This window comes from Entelurus aequoreus, linkage group LG07 (assembly GCF_033978785.1).
Source record: "Entelurus aequoreus isolate RoL-2023_Sb linkage group LG07, RoL_Eaeq_v1.1, whole genome shotgun sequence".
Classification (NCBI taxonomy): Eukaryota; Metazoa; Chordata; class Actinopteri; order Syngnathiformes; family Syngnathidae; genus Entelurus; species Entelurus aequoreus.
Genome location: NC_084737.1, coordinates 66,418,026 through 66,438,624, shown reverse-complemented (window position 1 = coordinate 66,438,624; position 20,599 = coordinate 66,418,026). Strand labels below are relative to the sequence as shown.

The 20,599-nt window shown below is 38.9% G+C and overlaps 1 protein-coding gene and 1 long non-coding RNA gene across 5 annotated transcripts in view; one reads left to right on the top strand and one right to left on the bottom strand.

Moving 5' to 3' along the window:
* plekhn1 (pleckstrin homology domain containing, family N member 1) overlaps window positions 1-3,307 on the bottom strand; it is a 33,603-nt gene extending 30,296 nt beyond the window's left edge. Inside the window, exons 1-3 of one of the 2 annotated variants that reach the window (XM_062054276.1) lie at window positions 3,097-3,307; window positions 1,283-1,373; window positions 1,023-1,184 (exon numbers count right to left, since the gene is read on the bottom strand). In XM_062054276.1, coding sequence (XP_061910260.1) covers window positions 1,023-1,184; window positions 1,283-1,373; window positions 3,097-3,170 — 327 coding nt within the window. In that variant the 5' untranslated portion in view covers window positions 3,171-3,307. The remainder of the gene's footprint in view (window positions 1-1,022; window positions 1,185-1,282; window positions 1,374-3,096) is intronic. The other variant, XM_062054275.1, reaches the window with a different exon arrangement.
* The window catches only part of LOC133654181 (uncharacterized), a 42,047-nt gene extending 28,173 nt beyond the window's left edge, over window positions 1-13,874 (top strand). For 2 of the 3 annotated variants that reach the window (XR_009826844.1, XR_009826845.1), the window contains 2 exons: window positions 2,823-3,129; window positions 13,713-13,874. This is a non-coding gene — a long non-coding RNA (uncharacterized LOC133654181). The remainder of the gene's footprint in view (window positions 1-2,822; window positions 3,130-13,712) is intronic. The other variant, XR_009826846.1, reaches the window with a different exon arrangement.
* The last annotated feature ends 6,725 nt before the right edge of the window (window positions 13,875-20,599 follow it).

The following is a 20,599-nucleotide window of genomic DNA, read 5'->3' as shown; positions in this document are numbered from 1 at the left end:
AGATTACCAACGAAAATCGAGGTTCCATATGGATCAGATCGAGGGTGCCCAAAGAGCGGCCCGAGGGCCGTAGGCAGCTTGCAGATATATTTTTTTTTCTTCTAAAAATACTATTCAGAAAAAAACATAAAAAGAGGAGTAAAAGAGCAAGCGGCTGTAATGTAATAAGACAAAGTTGAAACATTGACAAACACAAAGCTGACATGCGGGCTGTTGTTTTCTTAAAAAAACAAAAAACCTATATATTGTATGATTTTGAAAGTGAAATTTATCCTCTGCTGCCCTCATTAAACAAAAGATTGATAAATATATAAAAATAAGGACATTCCATGGGGATATTTGTGGTGCACTTTATGGGTTGTGGTCAAAATGCTTTGGAAGACTAGCAGACATGTCATACAGATATCCTCTAAACTTTACAATCATTAGATAAATAGTCAATAATTGCTAAGTCGTACCCGAGCCCTCTGCAAAGACATTTTGGTTGATGGCCATGTTTTCAATCCTCACTTTTCTTTATATTTGATAGTTTTCTTTTATTAGCCAATACTTATGTAACACGTTTCCTTCCTGTGCCGTTAATTTTGGTATCATACATTTTGTTCTTTTCTCCCAAAGCGCCACTCCTTTCAATCTATCTTTAGTTGTGTCACAGCTCTGACAAATAGTTTTTTCCACAGCGTGTCCTCTATCAGTTTCTGGGATCAGAGGAGCTCTTTCTACCCTGGGGTTTACTCCCAGAGCTGTTTCACAATTACGTCTCTGCAAAGCATGTCCAAACACAAGCTGCGGACGATTGGATTATTCACAACTAACCACCAAGTCAGTTTGTATGTGCACAGTGCAACTTCCCGTGAGGCTACACCTGCTTTTGTTGGTTTTGATACTTTCCGGTGGATGTGTCATTGCAGGTTTGATCTGTCTTCAAAACCCTTATCAAGCACTGAGTAAATCGGATGATTTATGATTGTAAAGTGTTCCTAATATTTCATAACAAGGCTATTAAATAGGCATCCGCTCACCTGGCAGTGCAAGAAGCGGAAACGAACTTTAGCACTATGAATCAGTCGTCCGTAGTTCTTCACATTGATGCTGCTCTTCTTCCAGCCGCTGGCCGGGTCGTACGGGAACGGAGGGTTCCACTTGATGTTGTCGATGGTCTCTAGGTCTTTGGGGGACATTGCCTGCAAAGTTAAAGTCAGCATTGTTAGCTAAACATCACACGTGTAAGTCATACACATAAAGCAATTAAAACAATAATTGTTTGCTATGCAGGCTTTACCTTCCTGGGGGTGACAGTGCAGAGGATATTGATGATGCTGTTGGACTTCTCCTGACCCTCTTGGGGGTTCTTCTTGCGAAACAGGCGACTGCTGCTCAAGACAGACAAACTTGTTGTTAGCTATTTTTTTCCCCAATGTTTATCATCTGACTTCCCATGTGGAGTTTGGAGACTAATTTCCTGTTTATGGGCGTCCACTGTCGTCCAAAGAAGACACAGCTAAGTTCCGACTGACACTCTCTGTTACTGTTTCAAACGCCAAGGAATGAACAGACAATGACATAAATATTTGTATGGATTTTTATTATTCATCCAGACCATTGTATTGTCAGGGCATTCGATCGATCGCAGCTGGACTGTTCAGTTTGTCTGAGAAGACGTTTTTCCTCTAATCCAAGCAGACTTCATCAATTCATACTCAAATTTAGATTGATCAGACATAGACTAGATTTTTGATCTGTGAATAATCCAATCAGTCCACAGCTTGCGTTTGGACATGCTTTGCAAAGATCTAGATTCAAACTGACCAATCTAAGTCTGTGAGCATGAACTGATGAAGTCTGCTTGGATGAGACGCAAAGCATCTTGTAAGACAAACTGAACAATCCAAATGCGATCAATTGAATGCCCACAAAATGAGACAATTCGGTACTCTCAATTAGGGCCTTCCTTTGTCTGCATTCCATCAATGCCAGACGGTGAAATAATCCAAACAATTGGCTGCTGTGTTGCTGATATGCATACAACTCAGAATTGAATGATCCTCTTTGTTTTGCATAACCATCAGTGTCAGGTCTGCATGAGGAAGCACCCTCATTGCGCTGATAAGCACCCAAGCACTTTGGAGTTGATCTGCTTATCTGCACATATATGTGTGTGTATGCATGTGTGTGTCTGTCCAACAACGTGGGCCTTTGTCTACATTGTGGGAATCCGTCTAATCAGGAAGTCGTGGCCATACGGCGGCAATCATTTAAGGCCAGTGACGCTTTTTCTGCTACACTTTGGTTCAGTTTCAACACGGAGACAAGTATGATAATGATCTGTGTTGCACTACAAAAGAAGAATGCATATAAGCTACTGAGCAGGCGCTGCGTTTACACACCTAACATCCTATCCTAGTCACTGCTGTGGCATTGAACCGCCAAAGACACAGCAAGCAGAGGATTTACTGTGCGTACTTTAGCCATTGATCCAACTTGGAAGGTGTTGAGGCGCACTGTGTGCTTGCGCGGTCGCGGTTGGCTCGCTTTCCTTTGTGTTTATAATTAAGAACCGCATTAAGACCTGCTTGTCAAGTTTGAGTCAGAACCAGATCCTGAATTATCGCGCACGGTGCCGGCCAGGAGACTGCAGTGCTCTAATGGGAGTCAGATGTGGCGATTAAGAGCAGGTCCAGGCACATAACCCAATGCCAGAGATAAAGCATTAATGTCGCTCAGATCACGAAAAGCGGATAACTTAACATAAATCACATATTTTCACTAAGTAAATCAAATAAAAACAGGGTCACCTTCTGATTATGTTTTTTTTATGCCAGGTCACTGGAATCATTGACAGCTGGCAGATCATCTTCACAGAGATGCGAGGAGGAAGCAAATGGTAACCGGATCATTGACACCCACGGCCAGACGACTTGGGGAACTTATTCCCGTGTTAGTTACCATGTGATCCTGAATATTTTACAACCCCTACTTCTCAATGCCGGACAAATACCAATATTTTTTTCCAGCCTGCAGAGGTAAAAACTAACAATGGGCGTGTGTGGAGCTGACACCATAAGGAACATAGTACACCTGAGTGATGGTTCTTACCTGTTTCTGCGGATGAAGCTTTTGCTGGAAAAGGTGAGGTTGTGTTGGGGGACGCAAGACATGCCGCTCCCCATGATGCCCCACTGTGTTTGTGTCGCTCTTCAGTAAAAACAAAGTGCAATGGATAAGAGTAGTCCTGTGGCGCAGTGCACTGCACGCCGTGCTCAAGTAGACTGAGGGAGCAGCATGCAGGGTGAGGGCTGTATAGTCCGGGGCCAGCATGTGTTAAAGGAGGCGGGGTTTGTGGCTGAGTCACTGACTGTGTGAATAATCAGCTGGGCTCACACCTTCTGTGACTTGCCTCTGTCTGTTAATTCAATCCCGGCTGCTACAAAAGACGAGGGGGGGCACAAGTGTGCCTTTTCACACCTTCCAGGAGCCAAATGGAGCTCATTGTGGCTCCAACGGCGAACACACTGGATGGTGTGTGTCAATCACAATGGAAGATGGGAGTGTTTGGTCATGCCCGGACATGCACATATCCCACAGCTGTAAGAAATCTATTTATTAGTGGCCCACATGCTGTGTTAACATTATTGTTTGGGAAGCTATGTGATAAAATTCCACAATATACCACGAACGGCACAGCTATATTATTTTCAATGTGAACTCCAGATATTGTCTTCTGGCCTGAAGGCAAGCAGGCATCTGTCAGTGTGTCAATGTGAGGTAAGGATAGTTTAGACATTTGTGTGTTCAATAGGCTCTCATTTTCATTTGATGGGAATGGGGAGGGAGGATGTGTATGCAAACAGCAGGTATCTGGTTTGCACGGAAGGAGTTGCATTGAGATCTATACAAAAGTGAAAACTTTACTGATAGATGTATGGCAACAGTTCCAACTTCTCCTACATAAACAATCATTCATACCCATGACACATTGTGACCTGAAGTGTGTTTTATTGGAGAAATAATCACAATTTTCATAGTTTTTATAATTATTCCTTGAGCTTATACAATACAAACGTTTGACCCATTTTAAAATATTCTGGTAATGGCATAATTGACGAGAATTAGAATTTAATAACAAATTAAAGGCCTACTGAAATTAATTTTTTTTTATTTAAACGGGGATAGCAGATCCATTCTATGTGCCATACTTGATCATTTCGCGATGTTGCCATATTTTTGCTTAAAGGATTTAGTATAGAACAACGACGATAAAAATCGCAACTTTTGGTCTCTGATAAAAAAAAAAAGCCTTGCCCCTACCGGGAGTAGCGTGACGTAGTCAGTTGTTCACTTCCTCATATTTTCCTATTGTTTTCAATGCAGCTAGAGCGATTCGGACCGAGAAAGCAACGATTACCCCATTAATTTGAGCGAGGATGAAAGATTCGTGGATGAGGAACGTTAGAGTGACGGACTAGAATGCAGTGCAAGGCATATCTTTTTTCGCTCTGACCGTAACTTAGGTACAAGCTGGCTCATTGGATTCCACACTCTCTCCTTTTTCTATTTTGGATCACGGATTTGTATTTTAAACCACCTAGGATACTATATCCTCTTGAAAATGAGAGTCGAGAACGCGAAATGGACATTCACAGTGATTTTTATCTCCACGACAATACATCGGCGAAGCTCTTTAGCTACTGAGCTAACGTGATAGCATCTGGCTGAAATGCAGATAGAAACAAAATAAATAAATCCCTGACTGGAAGGATAGACAGAAGATCAACAATACTATTAAACCATGGACATGTAACTACACGGTTAATAATTCTCAGCCTGGCAAAGCTTAACAATGCTGTTGCTAACGACGCCATTGAAGCTAACTTAGCAACCGGACCTCACAGAGCTATGATAAAAACATTAGCGCTCCACCTACGCCAGCCAGCCCTAATCTGCTCATCAACACCCGTGCTCACCTGCGTTCCAGCGATTGACGGCGCGACGAAGGACTTCACCCGATCATCCGTGCGGTTGGCGGCTAGCGTCGGCTAGCGCGTCTGCTATCCAAGTAAGTCCTCCTGGTTGTGTTGCTACAGCCAGCCGCTAATACACCGATCCCACCTACAACTTTCTTCTTTGCAGTCTCCATTGTTCATTAAACAAATTGCAAAAGATTCACCAACGCAGATGTCCAGAATACTGTGGAATTATGAGATGAAAACAGAGCTATTTTGTATTGTTTTCAATGGGGTACTGATACTTCTGTTTCACTGGCTGCGTCACGTGCATACGTCATCATCCAAAGACGTTTTCAACCGGAAGTTTAGCGGGAAATTTAAAATTGCACTTTATAAGTTAACCCGGCCGTATTGGCATGTGTTGCAATGCTAAGATTTCATCATTGATATATAAACTATCAGACTGCGTGGTCGGTAGTAGTGGATTTCAGTAGGCCTTTAATGTGTACATAGTGTAGATTGAATTTTTTTTTTTTACAATGTTTAAATTGTATTTTCAAAATGGAAAGAAAAAAAAACGTAAAATTGCTATTTTGTGTAAAATTGTTAGCTTTTGTCCTATGTAACTTCCAGCTAAAAGGTTCATATTCGGGCAGTATAGCTCGGTTGGTAGAGCGGCTGTGCCAGCAACTTCAGGGTTGCAGGTTCGATCCCCGCTTCCGCTATCATAGTCACTGCTGTTGTGTCCTTGGGCAAGACACTTTACCCACCTGCTCCCAGTGCCACCCACACTGGTTTAAAAATGTAACTTAGATATTGGGTTTCACAATGTAAAGCGCTTTGAGTCACTTGAGAAAAGCGCTATATAAATATAATTCACTTCACAAAAAATATAATTCACTTCATATTCAACATGTCATATTTACTTGCATTCTAAATTTGGTCATGACTTGGGGACTTGTCCAGGGTGTACCCCGCCTTCCGCCCGAATGTGGCTGAGATAGGCCCCAGCACCCCCGTGACCCCAAGAGGGACAAGTGGTAGAAAATGGATGGATGGATGGATATTGGGAATTTTGAACTTGAATTTCTGATCACATTGGACAGTTCTGCAGAGACTTTTGCACCATTCTGAAGGAGCCTTTGGCTTAAAACAACTATCTGTGTTGTGTGTTTTTCAGACAATATCAGCCAGCGCCCCTCGCAACCAATAACCCTGAAAGGGACAAACGGTAGAAAATGGATGGATGGATGATGGATGGATCATGTACTGTATATTCATAAAGCTATTGAAAATCAAAAATATTTCTGAAAAATCGGCTAGTAAATTTTTTTTTCTTCCAATATAGGACTTTTTCTATATTAGACACTATATGTGTGTTGTTGTTGTTGTTGTTGTTTTGAGACAATATAATGTACTGTATATTCATAAAACTATTTAAAATAATGACTAAAAATATTTCTGATAAAATTAGTAAAATATTTTTCTTCCAAACTAAGTCTTGTAGTAGAAACAACTAGACACCTTCTCTGTGTGTCTTATAGTTTTGAGACAATAGCGAGACAAGCGGTAGAAAATGGATGGGTGGATATAGTATATATTCATAAATCTATTGAAAATTAAAAGTTAAAAAAAAAAATCTGCTAAATTATTTATTCTATAATGTAAAAAAAAAAAAAAAAGACTAACATACTCCACCAGACACTAGCATCTAGGGACAAGTGGTAGAAACTAGATGGTTCTAGACAATTCCTATGAGTCATGTGTTTTTGAGACGTAACAATGTACATTTGTAAAGCTATTGAAAATTAAATAAAATAATTCTGAAAAATCTGCCAAATATACAATTTTGTCCAAAATAATAAAGTACAAAACAAACTTTTGAAAGAGTTCAAATATTAACATACAGTGCATCAGGAAAGTATTCACAGCGCTTCACTTTTCCCATATTTTTCCCATTCAGTCTTTGGTATGACTCAACCGGGTCCAATAACTTTAATAACGTTACCAGACTATTCTTCCAGCATCATTTACCTAATTATAAAACAGTAACTAACACAAGAGCAGCCGAGCAGTATACATTTATCAAAATGTAAACAAAATTGTGCAAATTGCCGCTCTTTATACAACTTTGTGCGGTGTTTTTCCACTTTCTTTTGCCATTTCAAGCTCAGAGATATTCACACTACAAATAAAATTGACTTCATTTCAAAAATCTGGCGAGGGTTTTTTATAATTTTGGGCCTAAATCTATTTTATCACGGAACATAATTTCAATAATGAGTGAGAGATTAAGTGTTTCTTGGCTCATTTAATTTTCCGTGTGTTCCTTCCAAGTAAAAGTTGGTCTGAGTAAAAAGAACCTTTACAGTGAATGTGTTCCTTTGCAAAGAAGGTCGTTCCGTGTCTCAACAATCAGACAGGCGCGATTGCTCCGTGTTTTTCATCCATTGTCACTGTCTGTGGCAACAGTCATAAAATCCAACATGCGCAGCTGGTTGCCAGCTTACCTGCTAAACCGGTTGTAAAGGACAAAAAAACAAAACGTCACCAACAGTTGAGCGTTGCTCTCATAGTTTTTTTTTTACTTATTTCTTTATTGTTCTTTGGATTGTCTATTACGGTCACCGCAAGTCGTGATGAGGTCAACAAATGTTTGAATGTGATCAATAAAGAATAGCCGGCTGATAAAAACCTAATCTCGTCATTAGATAAAAGACACAGAGTGGGCTTTGTTCTACGTTATGTCGGCACTATCACAGCCTAGCTATGCCAGGCCCTTGTTCATGGAAACATTCGTATTTGCTTGGTTCGTCTTAAATGTTCAAGTTTAGGACACTTGGGAGAGTTGCTCAACAAGAATATAAAAGTCGTTGGTGTCTATTTCAATTGATGAATCATTGCCGTGTTCTAGCTCATTAAACAAGTCCACAATGTCATAATATTGATACGTAGACCAGGATCTAACAAATGCATGACAGTGGGCATGAGCATGATAGCACATGCAGCCAGGATGGTGACTCATGCGTCTTCAGTATTCCTGCGTTCGCAAGGAAGTCAGAATCCTGCCAAATATTCCAGGGATTTTCTGCTCACGTCAGCTCAGTTTCGACTAGAAATTTCAAGTAAGGTCCATCATCCAACCAGCAAAGAAAGCGACTTTCTCAGAAGCTAACATGTTTATTACAAAACAAACTTTTGAAAGAGTTCAAATATTAACATACAGTGCATCAGGAAAGTATTCACAGCGCTTCACTTTTCCCATATTTTGTTATGTTATAGACCAGGGGTCACCAAACTACGGCCCGTGGGTCGGATCCGGCCCGCCAGCGTCCAAAATCCAACCCGCAGAAAGTCCCAAGTTCAACAAAAACAAAAACAAAAAATCTTATTTTAATTTTTTTTTAATCTGTCCTTTCTTATCCATTTTCTACCACTTGTTACTCTCTGTGTCTCCTAGCCGCTCAGGCAAATCATATTGTCTAAAAATGTATTTTTCCATCTAACGTGAAATCAAGTGTGCACTCTTTCAGTCTATTAGTGTACCGGTACTAAAATTATTTCGATACTTTTCGGTACTTTTCTAAATAAAGAGGACCACAAAAACATTGCATTATTGGCTTTATTTTAACAAACAATCTTAGGGTACATTAAACATATGTTTCTTATTGCAGTTAAGTAACATACTAGACAACATGTATTTTAGTAGTAAGTAAACAAACAAAAGCTCCTAATTAGTCTGCTGACATGCAGTAACATATTGTGTAATTTATCATTCTATTATTTTGTCAACATCATTAAGGACAAGTGGTAGAAAGTGAATGATTAATCTACTTGTTCATTTACTGTTAATATCTGCTTACTTTCTCTTTTAACATGTTCTATCTACACTTCTGTTAAAATGTATTAATCACTTATTTTTCTGTTGTTTGATACTTTACATTAGTTTTGGATGATACCACAAATTTGGGTATCAATATGATACCAAGTCGTTACAGGATCATACGTTGGTCATATTCAAAGTCCTCACGTGTCCAGGGACATATTTCCTGAGTTTATAAACATAATATACATTTTTTTTTAAACGAAAGAAGATGTTGTGATGCCAAAAAATATCGACGTAATCATGGTAGTATCGACTAGATACGTTCCTGTACTTGGTATCATTACAGTGGATGCCAGGTGTAGATCCACCAATGGCATTTGTTTACATTTTGACGCCGGTGAGCTACGGTGTGTAGTGAAGCATGTTTAGCTATTCCTCGTCCTGCAGGGATGATACTTATAAGAAACGTACTTTATTTGTCGCCATGGAGACCAGGATTAATGATTTAGAAGTCGCTAAAACACTGCCGACGGCGGATGGACGTTATCCGCTAGCTAGCTAGCCATGTCTTAAAGCACCTCTTCCTGAGGGTGTTTCAGTGTTATAACATCACCTTTATCTTTAGTTTTTAAGCCAAATGATAAATGATAAATGGGTTGTACTTGTATAGCGCTTTTCTACCTTCAAGGTACTCAAAGCGCTTTGACAGTATTTCCACATTTACCCATTCACACACACATTCACACACTGATGGCGGGAGCTGCCATGCAAGGCGCTACCAGCAGCCAACAGAGGCAAAGGGTGAAGTGTCTTGCCCAAGGACACAACGGTTGTGACTAGGAAGGTAGAAGGTGGGAATTGAACCCCAGTAACCAGCAACACTCCGATTGCTGGCACAGCCACTCTACCAACTTCGCCACGCCGTCCGTTCTCCCTTTTCTGTCTACACACTGTGTCTGTTTGTAAGTACTCTGTGATTGTGCGCTGCCGAACATGCTCCTCTGCTCGTAAACCAGCAATGTCACAACGTGACGACGACTGGAATATGATTCATTAGTTATATATATATATATATATATATATATATATATATATATATATATATATATATATATATATATATATATATATATATATATATATATATATATATATATATATATATATGTATACACACGCACACAGCCCGGCCCCCGGCCAACTTGTTTTAACCCAAAAGTTTGGGGACCCCTGTTATAGAGTTATTCCAAATTGTAATAAATTCACTTTTGTCCTCTAAATTCTACACACAATACCCCATGAAGTTTACAGGTGGGAATTTCTACCGTTGTTGTTGCTTGTCTGGATCAATGTGTCCGTCGCTTAAAAGGTCCGACAGAAAACAATGACTCCAGCACTTGCTCGGGGCAGAACATTCATACTTTGTTGTCTAGTCGTTGTCAAAAGTCTGATTTTCGCAACTTATTTAGATTTTTTTTCCAGGGTTGAATGAAGTCTTTTTTTGTAATGTAAATTTTCTGCTGGAGCTAATTTTTATTTTATGCTGCCCTTTTTTTTTTGTTGCTGCAGCTGATACATATACTGTAATATTGTACATGGTAATTGGGATTTGTTATATATTGTATATATTATACAAAAATATAGTATAATATAATAATATAATATATAGAACATGGATGGATGGATATCAATATATATTATATAGTGTATATATATTATGTAAATATTACATATATGTTATAGTTGATATTGCTACTACGGTACATTTTTTGTGTACTTTATACCTGCATTATCTTTTCCATCCTTACCCTTTCCATCCTTTGTAACTGAGCTACTGTGTGGAATAATTTCCCTTGTGGATCAAAAAAGTTTGTCTAAATCACGCGGGGGCCGTTTTGATATTTTATTTTGTAAAAAAAAAAACAATTTAAAACAGACATAAATTTACAGACAAAACAATGTGTCTGCTTCATATTAATTATTAGTATTAAAATTAGCTACCATATTTGCTTATTATGCTTACATTTTTACTGTTGTTTTTTTTGTCTTATTTTATTTCAACAATATGCCGCGGGCCAAAAAAACTTGAGTCGCGGGCCGCAAATGGCCCCCGGGCCACACTTTGGACACCCCTACTCTACAGCCTATTTAATGTGTAATTGGTTGAAAAGTATTTGATTTGACAACATTTATATGAAAATGAATTACTCCCTTCTATTTGTTATCATCTTGATGGGCAATATGTCATAACTGTGATACGAGCATATGTATTTAAGTAAAGAAATAAAAAAATCTCTTAAAGCGTCAAAGTCTCACCTGGTGTGAAGGTCACCGCGTGTCACTCTACTGTACTTCTGGACTTTTCCATATGGCTCAGGTTCTCTATATTATTTCTGTAAAACATAAAATTGACAACTTGATTTATGACCACTCGTCAATCAAATATTCATCAATACAATATTGTAGCGTCCCAGAAGAGTTGGTGCTGCAGGGAATTCTGGGATTTTTTTCTGTTGTGTTTATGTTGTGTTGCGGTGCAAATGTTCTCCCAAAATGTGTTTGTCATTATTGTTTAGTGCGGTTTCCTTATATGGCACATATTTATGACAGTGTTGGCGTTGTTCATACGGCCACCCTTAGTGTGACATGTATGGCTGTTGACTAAGTATGAACTTCATTCACTTGTATGTGCTTCATTCACTTGTAAGTGAGTATGTACATTTGTACAAGATCAACATGATCAATAAAATTGTCTGTGACCATACAGAGGGTCAGCATTTCTTGGCATCTTCAACTAATGACTATTACTTACCCGTCCACAGCTACAAAATGAAAGCTGTCAACAATGTGCTTAAAAACAGGTAACTAGTTTCATGCTTATAACAATATAAAAATGTTATCTTTTCTAACTAATTAGAAATCCTTGTGGAAATGTTGAATACTCCAGCAACTTTTTTGTCACCGATTTGGTGGTTTTTGTGCCGTGCCATTTTTTAAGCGTAAATGTTCCCAATGCTAACGGATAGCATTGTAACATCCTGTGTAAATATGTTGTGATTTCATGAGAACATCTCTTGCTTCAGTAGATGGTTGCTTAAATACTAACTCTTACAGTGATATGCAAAATGTGAAAATGCTAAAGCTAGCACCTAAAACAATAGGTACTATGTGCGTCAAGTCCTATTTTAATTTGTGTCAAATCCCAACAAAATGCCAATGCAAGCATGCTAATATTTAGCATCAGTGCTATGTATGTAAAGCTGTCTATTTTAATCCCTAAAAAGTGTCAATGCTAACAATGTCAACACTGCGTGGATACAACGTGATAACATGGGAACATGTCTTGTCTCATAGATGGTTGCTAAAGTGCTAATTCTCAATGCAATATGCAAAATGCGGAAAATAGATACTAAATACCTCAAGTCCGAAGTGCCATCTATTCTAATTTTTGGAGAATCCGAAAAAATGTCAACGCTAACACTTGACATGCTGACAACTAGCACGGTAGCTACATTGTGATAACATGGGAACATCTCTTGCTTCACCAGATGCTAAAGTGCTATATGTTAAGGTGGTATGCAAATTGGTAAACTGCTGAAGGTAAGCACCAAATGATAAGAATAATTGGCTGCATTTCTCTGCAAAAAGGCTCATAATATCAAACAAGTGTGACTCTGTGTCACCTTATTAGTCTGTAACTATGAATGTACTAAATGAAAAATAGTGAATATTTCAATCAATCAATCAATGTTTATTTATATAGCCCTAAATCACAAGTGTCTCAAAGGGCTGTACGAGCCACAACGACATCTTTGGTTCAGATCCCACATCAGGGCAAGGAAAAACTCAACCCAGTGGGATGACAATGAGAAACCTCATTGTCATCCCTTCTAGGGAAGACCGGTGCAATGGACGTCGAGTGGATCTAGCATAACATTGTGGAAGTCCAGTCCATAGTGGATCTAACATAATAGTGAGAGTCCAGTCCATAGTGGGGCCAGCAGGAGACCATCCCGAGCGGAGACGGGTCACCAGCGCATAGATGTCCCCAAACGATGCACAGGCGAGCGGTCCACCCCGGGTCCCGACTCTGGACAGCAAGCACTTCATCCATGGCCACCGGACCTGTGCCCCCCCCCCCCGCCCCCCTCCACAACGGAGAGGGGGGCAGAGCAAAAAAGAAAAGAAACTGCAGATCAACTGGTCTAAAAAAGGGGTCTATTTAAAGGTTAGAGTATACAAATGAGTTTTATGATGGGACTTAAATGCTTCTACTGAGGTAGCATCTCTAACTGTTACCAGGAGGGCATTCCATAGTACTGGAGCCCGAATAGAAAACACTCTATAGCCCGCAGAATTTTTTGGGGCTCTGGGAATCACTAATAAGCCGGAGTTCTTTGAACGCAGATTTCTTGCCGGGAAATATGGTACAATACAATCGGCAAGATAGGATGGTGCTAGACCGTGTAGTATTTTATACGTAAGTAGTAAAACCTTAAAGTCACATCTTAAGTGCACAGGAAGCCAGTGCAGGTGAGCCAGTATAGGCGTAATATGATCAAACTTTCTTGTTCTTGTCAAAAGTCTAGCAGCCGCATTTTGTACCAGCTGTAATCTTTTAATGCTAGACATAGGGAGACCCGAAAATAAACATTTAATATGTTTTATTTTATATTGCTCAACAGAATCGATATGAATGAGTTTTCTAGTGACAGCTTGAAAAAATTATGACTTTTAAATTTTGTCTGTGACGCATCAAACCCTTCTGCTAAAAAAAAAAAAAAAGTCAGAAAATTAAACTGGTTTGTGTTCTGATGGTTATTAAAGACCAAAATGATGAAAATCCATCAAGAAATTGATGACATTATCCTGATGTTTTTGTCTTCATGTGTGGTGAACTTTGGTCTTCCCTGAGAAGTCGCTCCCTTGTGTTTTTCCAGACTCAGCGGATGAGAGCGGCGGTGCTAAAGTCACACCTCGGCCCAGTAAAAGGCAGTCTGGCTATGAGAGCCAAAACATCAGGTGTCCAGTGGAGGCTCCGACGTGCCAAAGTTCTCACACCAACCCAACGTAAAGGATCTTAATGAGACCTCAGCCCTGCTTTGAAGGCAAGATCACTCACTGTCAGTTTCAATGTGTGTGTGCCAGGATGTGGTATATAAGCTCCGTGGAGGGATCACATTTTGTGCAATAAATTCAAAGTATTTGTTAACTTACATGTAATTGGGCCTTTAGAATGGACCTTGTACAGTACTGCGAGCCAGGAGAGTCATGTGATTTGTCCCAGCCAATCATCTAAGAAAATCCATTCATAAACAATCATGACATTGTCATTGCAAAATGTTTAGAAGTTGTATTTAATATTTAGGTACAATTTTGAAATATTTATTTGTAGTCTAAATGGGATTGTATCACATTCCCACACCAAATGTAATGTTTTGATTTAAATACGACTGCCTGATTAATTAAAAAAATATATAAATACACAGTTTTTGGGAGGAAAAACTAGGACTGTCAAAAATAAGTTGAATCATGTGATTAATCCTCAAAAATATTGCACTACTTATGTATACATGCAGATTATTACGCAATGAATTTACTTAACTGCAGATGGTTACCTGAAAGGCGGCGTGAGTAGTTATACTGTCAGTGATCATGTCAATGCATCTGGAAAGTATTCCCAGCGCTTCACTTTTTTATTCATTTTGTTAGTTTACAGCCTTATTCCAAAATGGAATTCATTATTTTGTGTCCTCAAAATTCTACACACAATACAATGTGAAGTCTTATTTATTTTATTTTACAAATTTATAACATTTTTTACACATGTACATAAGTAGGGCAGCACGGTGGACAAGGGGTTAGTGCATGTGCCGCACAATACAAAGGTCCTGGGTTCGATCCCGGGGTCTTTCTGCGTGGGTTCCCTCCGGGTACTCCGGCTTCCTCCCACCTCCAAAGACATGCACCTGGGGATAGGTTGATTGGCAAAACTAAATTGACCCTAGTGTGTGAATGTGAGTGTGGATGTTGTCTGTGTTGGCCCTGCGACGAGGTAGCGACTTGTCCATGCAAAGGTGCATCCACTTAATGCACCTTTGCAGCCCTAAAGTCTTTTTGAATACGATGCCACAAGCTTGGCACACCTATCTTTGAGCAATTTCGCCCATTCGTCTTTCCAGCACCTCTCAAGCTCTATCAGATTGAATGGGAAGTGTTGGTTTTGTACCAGGATGTCTCTGTACATTGCTGCATTCATTTGAGTCTAATCAGGGAGGTGACCAAGAACCCCATGGTCACTCTGTCAGAGCTACAGTATTCCTCTGTGGAGAGAGGAGGACCTTCCAGAAGGACAACTATCTCTGCAGTAATCCACCAATCAGGCTTGTCTGGTAGAGTGGTCGGACGGAAACCATTTCTTAGTAAAAAGTTTGCCAAAATGCACCTGAAAGATTCTCAGACCATGAGAAACAAAATTATCTGGCGTGATGAGACAAAGATGGAACCCTTTGGCGTGAATGCTAGGAGGAAACCAGGCACCGCTCATCACCAGGCCAATACCATCCCTACAGTGAAGCATAGTGGTGGCAGCATCATGCTGTGGGGATGTTTTTCACCGGTAGGAACTTGGAGACTAGTCAGGATAGAGGGAAAGATGAATGTAGCAATGTACAGAAACATCCTGTATGAAAACCAACGCTTCCCTTTCAACTTAAAGGAACTTGAGAGGTGCTGGAAAGAGGAATGGACAAAACTGCCCATAGATAGTTTTGTCTCATATTCAAAAAGACTTAAGGCTGTAATTGCTGCCAAAGGTGCATCAACACCAGTATTGAGCAAATTCTGCGATTCCATGTGATTTTTTTTACCTTTTATATTTTACATTTACACAATTTTAAAAGACAAAAACATTCACGTTGTAATTTTTGGGGACTGCGTGTAGAATTTTGAGAACAAAAATGAATTTATTCCATTCTAGATTAAGGCTGTAATATAACAAAATGTGTAAAAAGTAATGTGCTGTGAATACTTTCCGGATGCACTGTATGTCATTGCAAAGATGACTGAGAAGGCTTTAAAATAAAACCAGATGGGACTTGAGATGAACTGTTTTTGAGCAAATAAACGACGTGCGTTCAAGTGAAATGTTTAAAAACAATTCTGAATGAAATTCCGACAATAAAGTTGCATTTGTATCCTAATATCAGGGTCCTTTTTTAGACCAATTTAAACTATACAACCAAGTAATAAACTTTGATGTATCCTGATTAAGCTGAATTTAAAAGTGTGATTAATCTAATAAAAATACAACATTTGACAGCTTTAAAGAACACACAACCTCCTGATAGAAGTACAGTATATATTGGTTTAGATTTTTGTAGAGACAACATAGATATAGAAATGAAAACTATTTTTCTTATACTTTATACCAATGTTATATTACAAATAGTATTGAGTTATGTTAGTGTTATATATTTACATCATCAGAATCAGAAATACTTTAATAATCCCCGAAGGGAAATTAAGATTTTCAGCACAATCCCATTCAAGAGCAGACAAATATTACGGAGACAGGAGCAGACCCAACAAAGCAACCAAGAGAGCCGACTCCACCCTCGGCCACCCAACAAATCTTGGCCAGTGTGCAGTCCGCATGAATGAGCGAGGATGCGTCTAAGGAGACAGAGGTGTCTGATACCTGCTCATTCAGCCAAATCCTCCGTCATAATCCTCTGTATACAATTTGTGCAACGAGGCTGAATATATGGCACTTGCAGACTTATAATTAGTGTTGTCAAACAAACACATTTTTACATCAGATTATTCACAACTTTGCATTTTGATGAATCGAAATAAATTACTTGGCTGCATAATTTAAAAACCCAACATTTGGACACAAATGCAGTTTTATTGTCAGAATGTCACAGAGGAGTATTTAATTTTTTTTTTTTGTTTACATTTATTTATTCAAAACTTGGTAACAGTTTTATCTAAAGTCCAGTCGGGGTTTATTTTGAAGTGAAATTTAGCAGCGAGCACACTAGTCGGAGTCTCCTCACTCATCTTTGCACCGACGCATGCATTGTTATGATCACTGACCATATAACAACCCACGCCGCCTTTTACGGTAGGTAAATCCACGGTTAAGGTAAAGGAGCATGTGCACTCAAAAAATTAATCTGTATTAATCTGTATTCATACATGATTAATGCGATAATGTTTTGTGATTAACTTTGACAGTTGTGCTTATAATGCATTTTTTGATTCAGGATTTACTTACACATTACATATTCTCATTACCTTAAATACTATTGAATACTATATAATAACCTTGAGTGTACATACACACACTGTAGATCAGGGGTGTCCAAAGTGTGGCTCGGGGGCCATTTGCGGCCCGCAGCTAATAGTTTACCGGCCCGCCGCGCGTTCTGGAAATGCTATTGCAAAAATTAAAAAAAACATTAAAAAAAAGTGGAATGAGGTGAAATCTGACTAGAAAAAGTTGCAATGTTGACACAAAGCTGCCATGCAGGCTGTTTTTTTCTTTATTTTTCTTTTTTTGCCATTTCTCAAAAAAAAGGAAAAAAATAACTCAAATGTTATAATGAATTATTGACCTATTCAAGGCTCCAATTATTTCAAATATTTAACTTTAAAATGTTTTATGTGGAAAATATTGTGTGGTTGCCATACAAAAACATTAATGTTTTCTTTGACAAAAGAGCATGAAACAAACAAAATAATAGTTCAAACGTAAAATCGACAGATATATCTGAAATTGATCTCGTAACTTAAGTGTTGAAAGTTAAAAAAAGCCTAATAAAAATGTATCACTTTATGAATGGGACACCTTTTGGGTCCCAAATATATTTAATGGGATTTTATTTGTCTTTTCACTGTGATTACTCAAAAATAATAATGAATGGTGTCCTGCATTATTGATCTTTTTAAGGCTCTAATTACTTCACATCAAACATTGCTTTTTGAATGTTTCGGGCAGTGGGGGAAATACTGCATATTTCAGTTTTATTATAAAAAACAAAGTTGTCTTTGACAGAAAAGGCATAAAACCTTTTTGTTTTTTTAAACTTTATTTCAACCTGAAGTTGATATACTGTAGAGATTTACTGCAAGCGTTAAAAAAATATATATATATAATAATTCGACTTGTTTTTGTTTTTACATTTTAATGACTTAGAACCTTTATGGTCCCCGTGAGCCCTAATGGTAAAAAAAACAAAATCCATAAATTTTGTTATGGTTTGAAAATGAAAAATATCAAAATGCCCCCCGCATGCTTTAATTTTTCCGTGTGCGGCCCTCAGTGGAAAACGTTTGGATACCCCTGCTGTAGATACTACACAGTAGCTGATACTTGACTGCAGGGTTATTATACAGTGTGTTTGCTTATAACAATTATTTGAGCTGTACACACACCGCAAGTCCTACCTAAAGCAGTCACGCGTTCATAGTTGCATGTACTGTATATATTTCTGCCTCTTTCCAAATGCAATTTTTTTACTCCAATCCCCATTTCAAAACATTCATCCAAACTCAATTTGTTCTATTCTTAATTCAAATCCTCTCACACAGACTTATCTATATCCATGCGTGTTTATATACCCGGCCCTGAAAATAACACCATCGTACATACCAACGTGTAGCGGAACATTGCATTGTGCGCCTGTGTGGATGTCTGATTTGCACGCTCCAGGTTTTAAAGTGGGGTTTGCGGGGGTGAGCCACAGGTGTGAAGGCCGTGTCAGCGAGGTCAGGCAGGGTAAAGAGAGAGTGTTCAGCTGTCTGCTCAGATCACCGTGAAACAGGAGCATGTTGAGGACGCTACCAAGCGATGATGCATTCAGTCAAGCAACACCAGATTCAGAATGCGTGTTTATGTATCACATTTGGAACAGCTTTATTTCTCCTTTTTTTTTTCTTTTTCAGTTTATTGCTCCATCCACCATAGTGCAAAATTCAACATTTTAAATGAGAAAACATTCACCACTAGATGAGGCACCAACTAAAACGCAGCTACAGTCACCGTTGACATTGCACAACATGGTACATTTAGCTAGTGTATTTACACAGCTTTGTCCATCCATTTATGTAAAGACTCTCTATAAGACTTGGGCAGGTTGATCCCATTGGGGTCCACTAAGGTAGGAAGGTGCTCAGGTGAAGTCAACAAAACAAGAAAAGCCTGATGATAGTTTGGAATTGTCCTTGTGGGGACCTTTTTACTGACCCTCCAGCTTCCATCTACAAACCCCGTTTCCATATGAGTTGGGAAATTGTGTTAGATGTAAATATAAACGGAATACAATGATTTGCAAATCATTTTCAACCCATATTCAGTTGAATATGCTACAAAGACAACATATTTGATGTTCAAACTGATAAACTTTTTTTTTTTTGGCAAATAATGATTAACTTTAGAATTTGATGCCAGCAACACGTGACAAAGAAGTTGGGAAAGGTGGCAATAAATACTGATAAAGTTGAGGAATGCTCATCAAACACTTATTTGGAACATCCCACAGGTGAACAGGCAAATTGGGAACAGGTGGGTGCCATGATTGGGTATAAAAGTAGATTCCATGAAATGCTCAGTCATTCACAAACAAGGATGGGGCGAGGGTCACCACTTTGTCAACAAATGCGTGAGCAAATTGTTGAACAGTTTAAGAAAAACCTTTCTCAACCAGCTATTGCAAGGAATTTAAGGATTTCACCATCTACGGTCCGTAATATCATCAAAGGGTTCAGAGAATCTGGAGAAATCACTGCACGTAAGCAGCTAAGCCCGTGACCTTCGATCCCTCAGGCTTTACTGCATCAACAAGTGACATCCGTGTGTAAAGGATATCACCACATGGGCTCAGGAACACTTCAGAAACCCACTGTCAGTAACTACAGTTGGTCGCTACATCTGTAAGTGCAAGTTAAAACTCTCCTATGCAAGGCGAAAACCGTTTCTCAACAACACCCAGAAACGCCGTAGGCTTTACTGGGCCTGAGTTTATGAGTTTGAACATCAAATATCTTGTCTTTGTAGTGCATTCAATTGAATATGGGTTGAAAAGGATTTGCAAATCATTGTATTCCGTTTATATTTACATCTAACACAATTTCCCAACTCATATGGAAACAGGGTTTGTACATGATGTGCATTCAATAGAGGCAATAAAAGAACACCTTAAATTAAATGTTAAGGTCATATTGTACATATGATTTGCAGTAGGAAGGGGATTCATATGGCTTCATTTGTCGTCGTTTACCTGACACATGAAACGTGACAAACTGGCAGGGTGCATTATCCAGACGGCAGAAGGGTGTTTAATATCTTTAAAGGTGTTTAGTGGCAACTCCAACTTTGATCACAGTTTCAGTTTCTATGTGGAGTGACACTTTCCATCATTTTCAGCAGAAGGCATTGCACAATGACTAACCCCCCCTTTCCTCTCACGCAAGATCTACCCAGGAATGAGGCCATATGAATCTCTTCCCTACAGTCAGGTTGAGAGAAGGTAAAATAGAATTAACATATATTAATAGTAATGCTGCCATTCATTTTGCATGTTGCTTTCCTTATATTCCTCATGCATGTGAACGACATCAAGTGGTATCCAAAACAAGACATCAAGTATGGCGCATCACATAATCACTAAAAAAAATATGGAAAAAAAAAGGACACCAGGAATGGGTAAAGTTCAAGTTAAGTTAAAGTACCACTGATAGTCACACACACACTAGGTTTGGTCAAATTACCCCCTGCATTTGACCCATCCCCTTGTTCCACCCCCTGGGAGGTGAGGGGAGC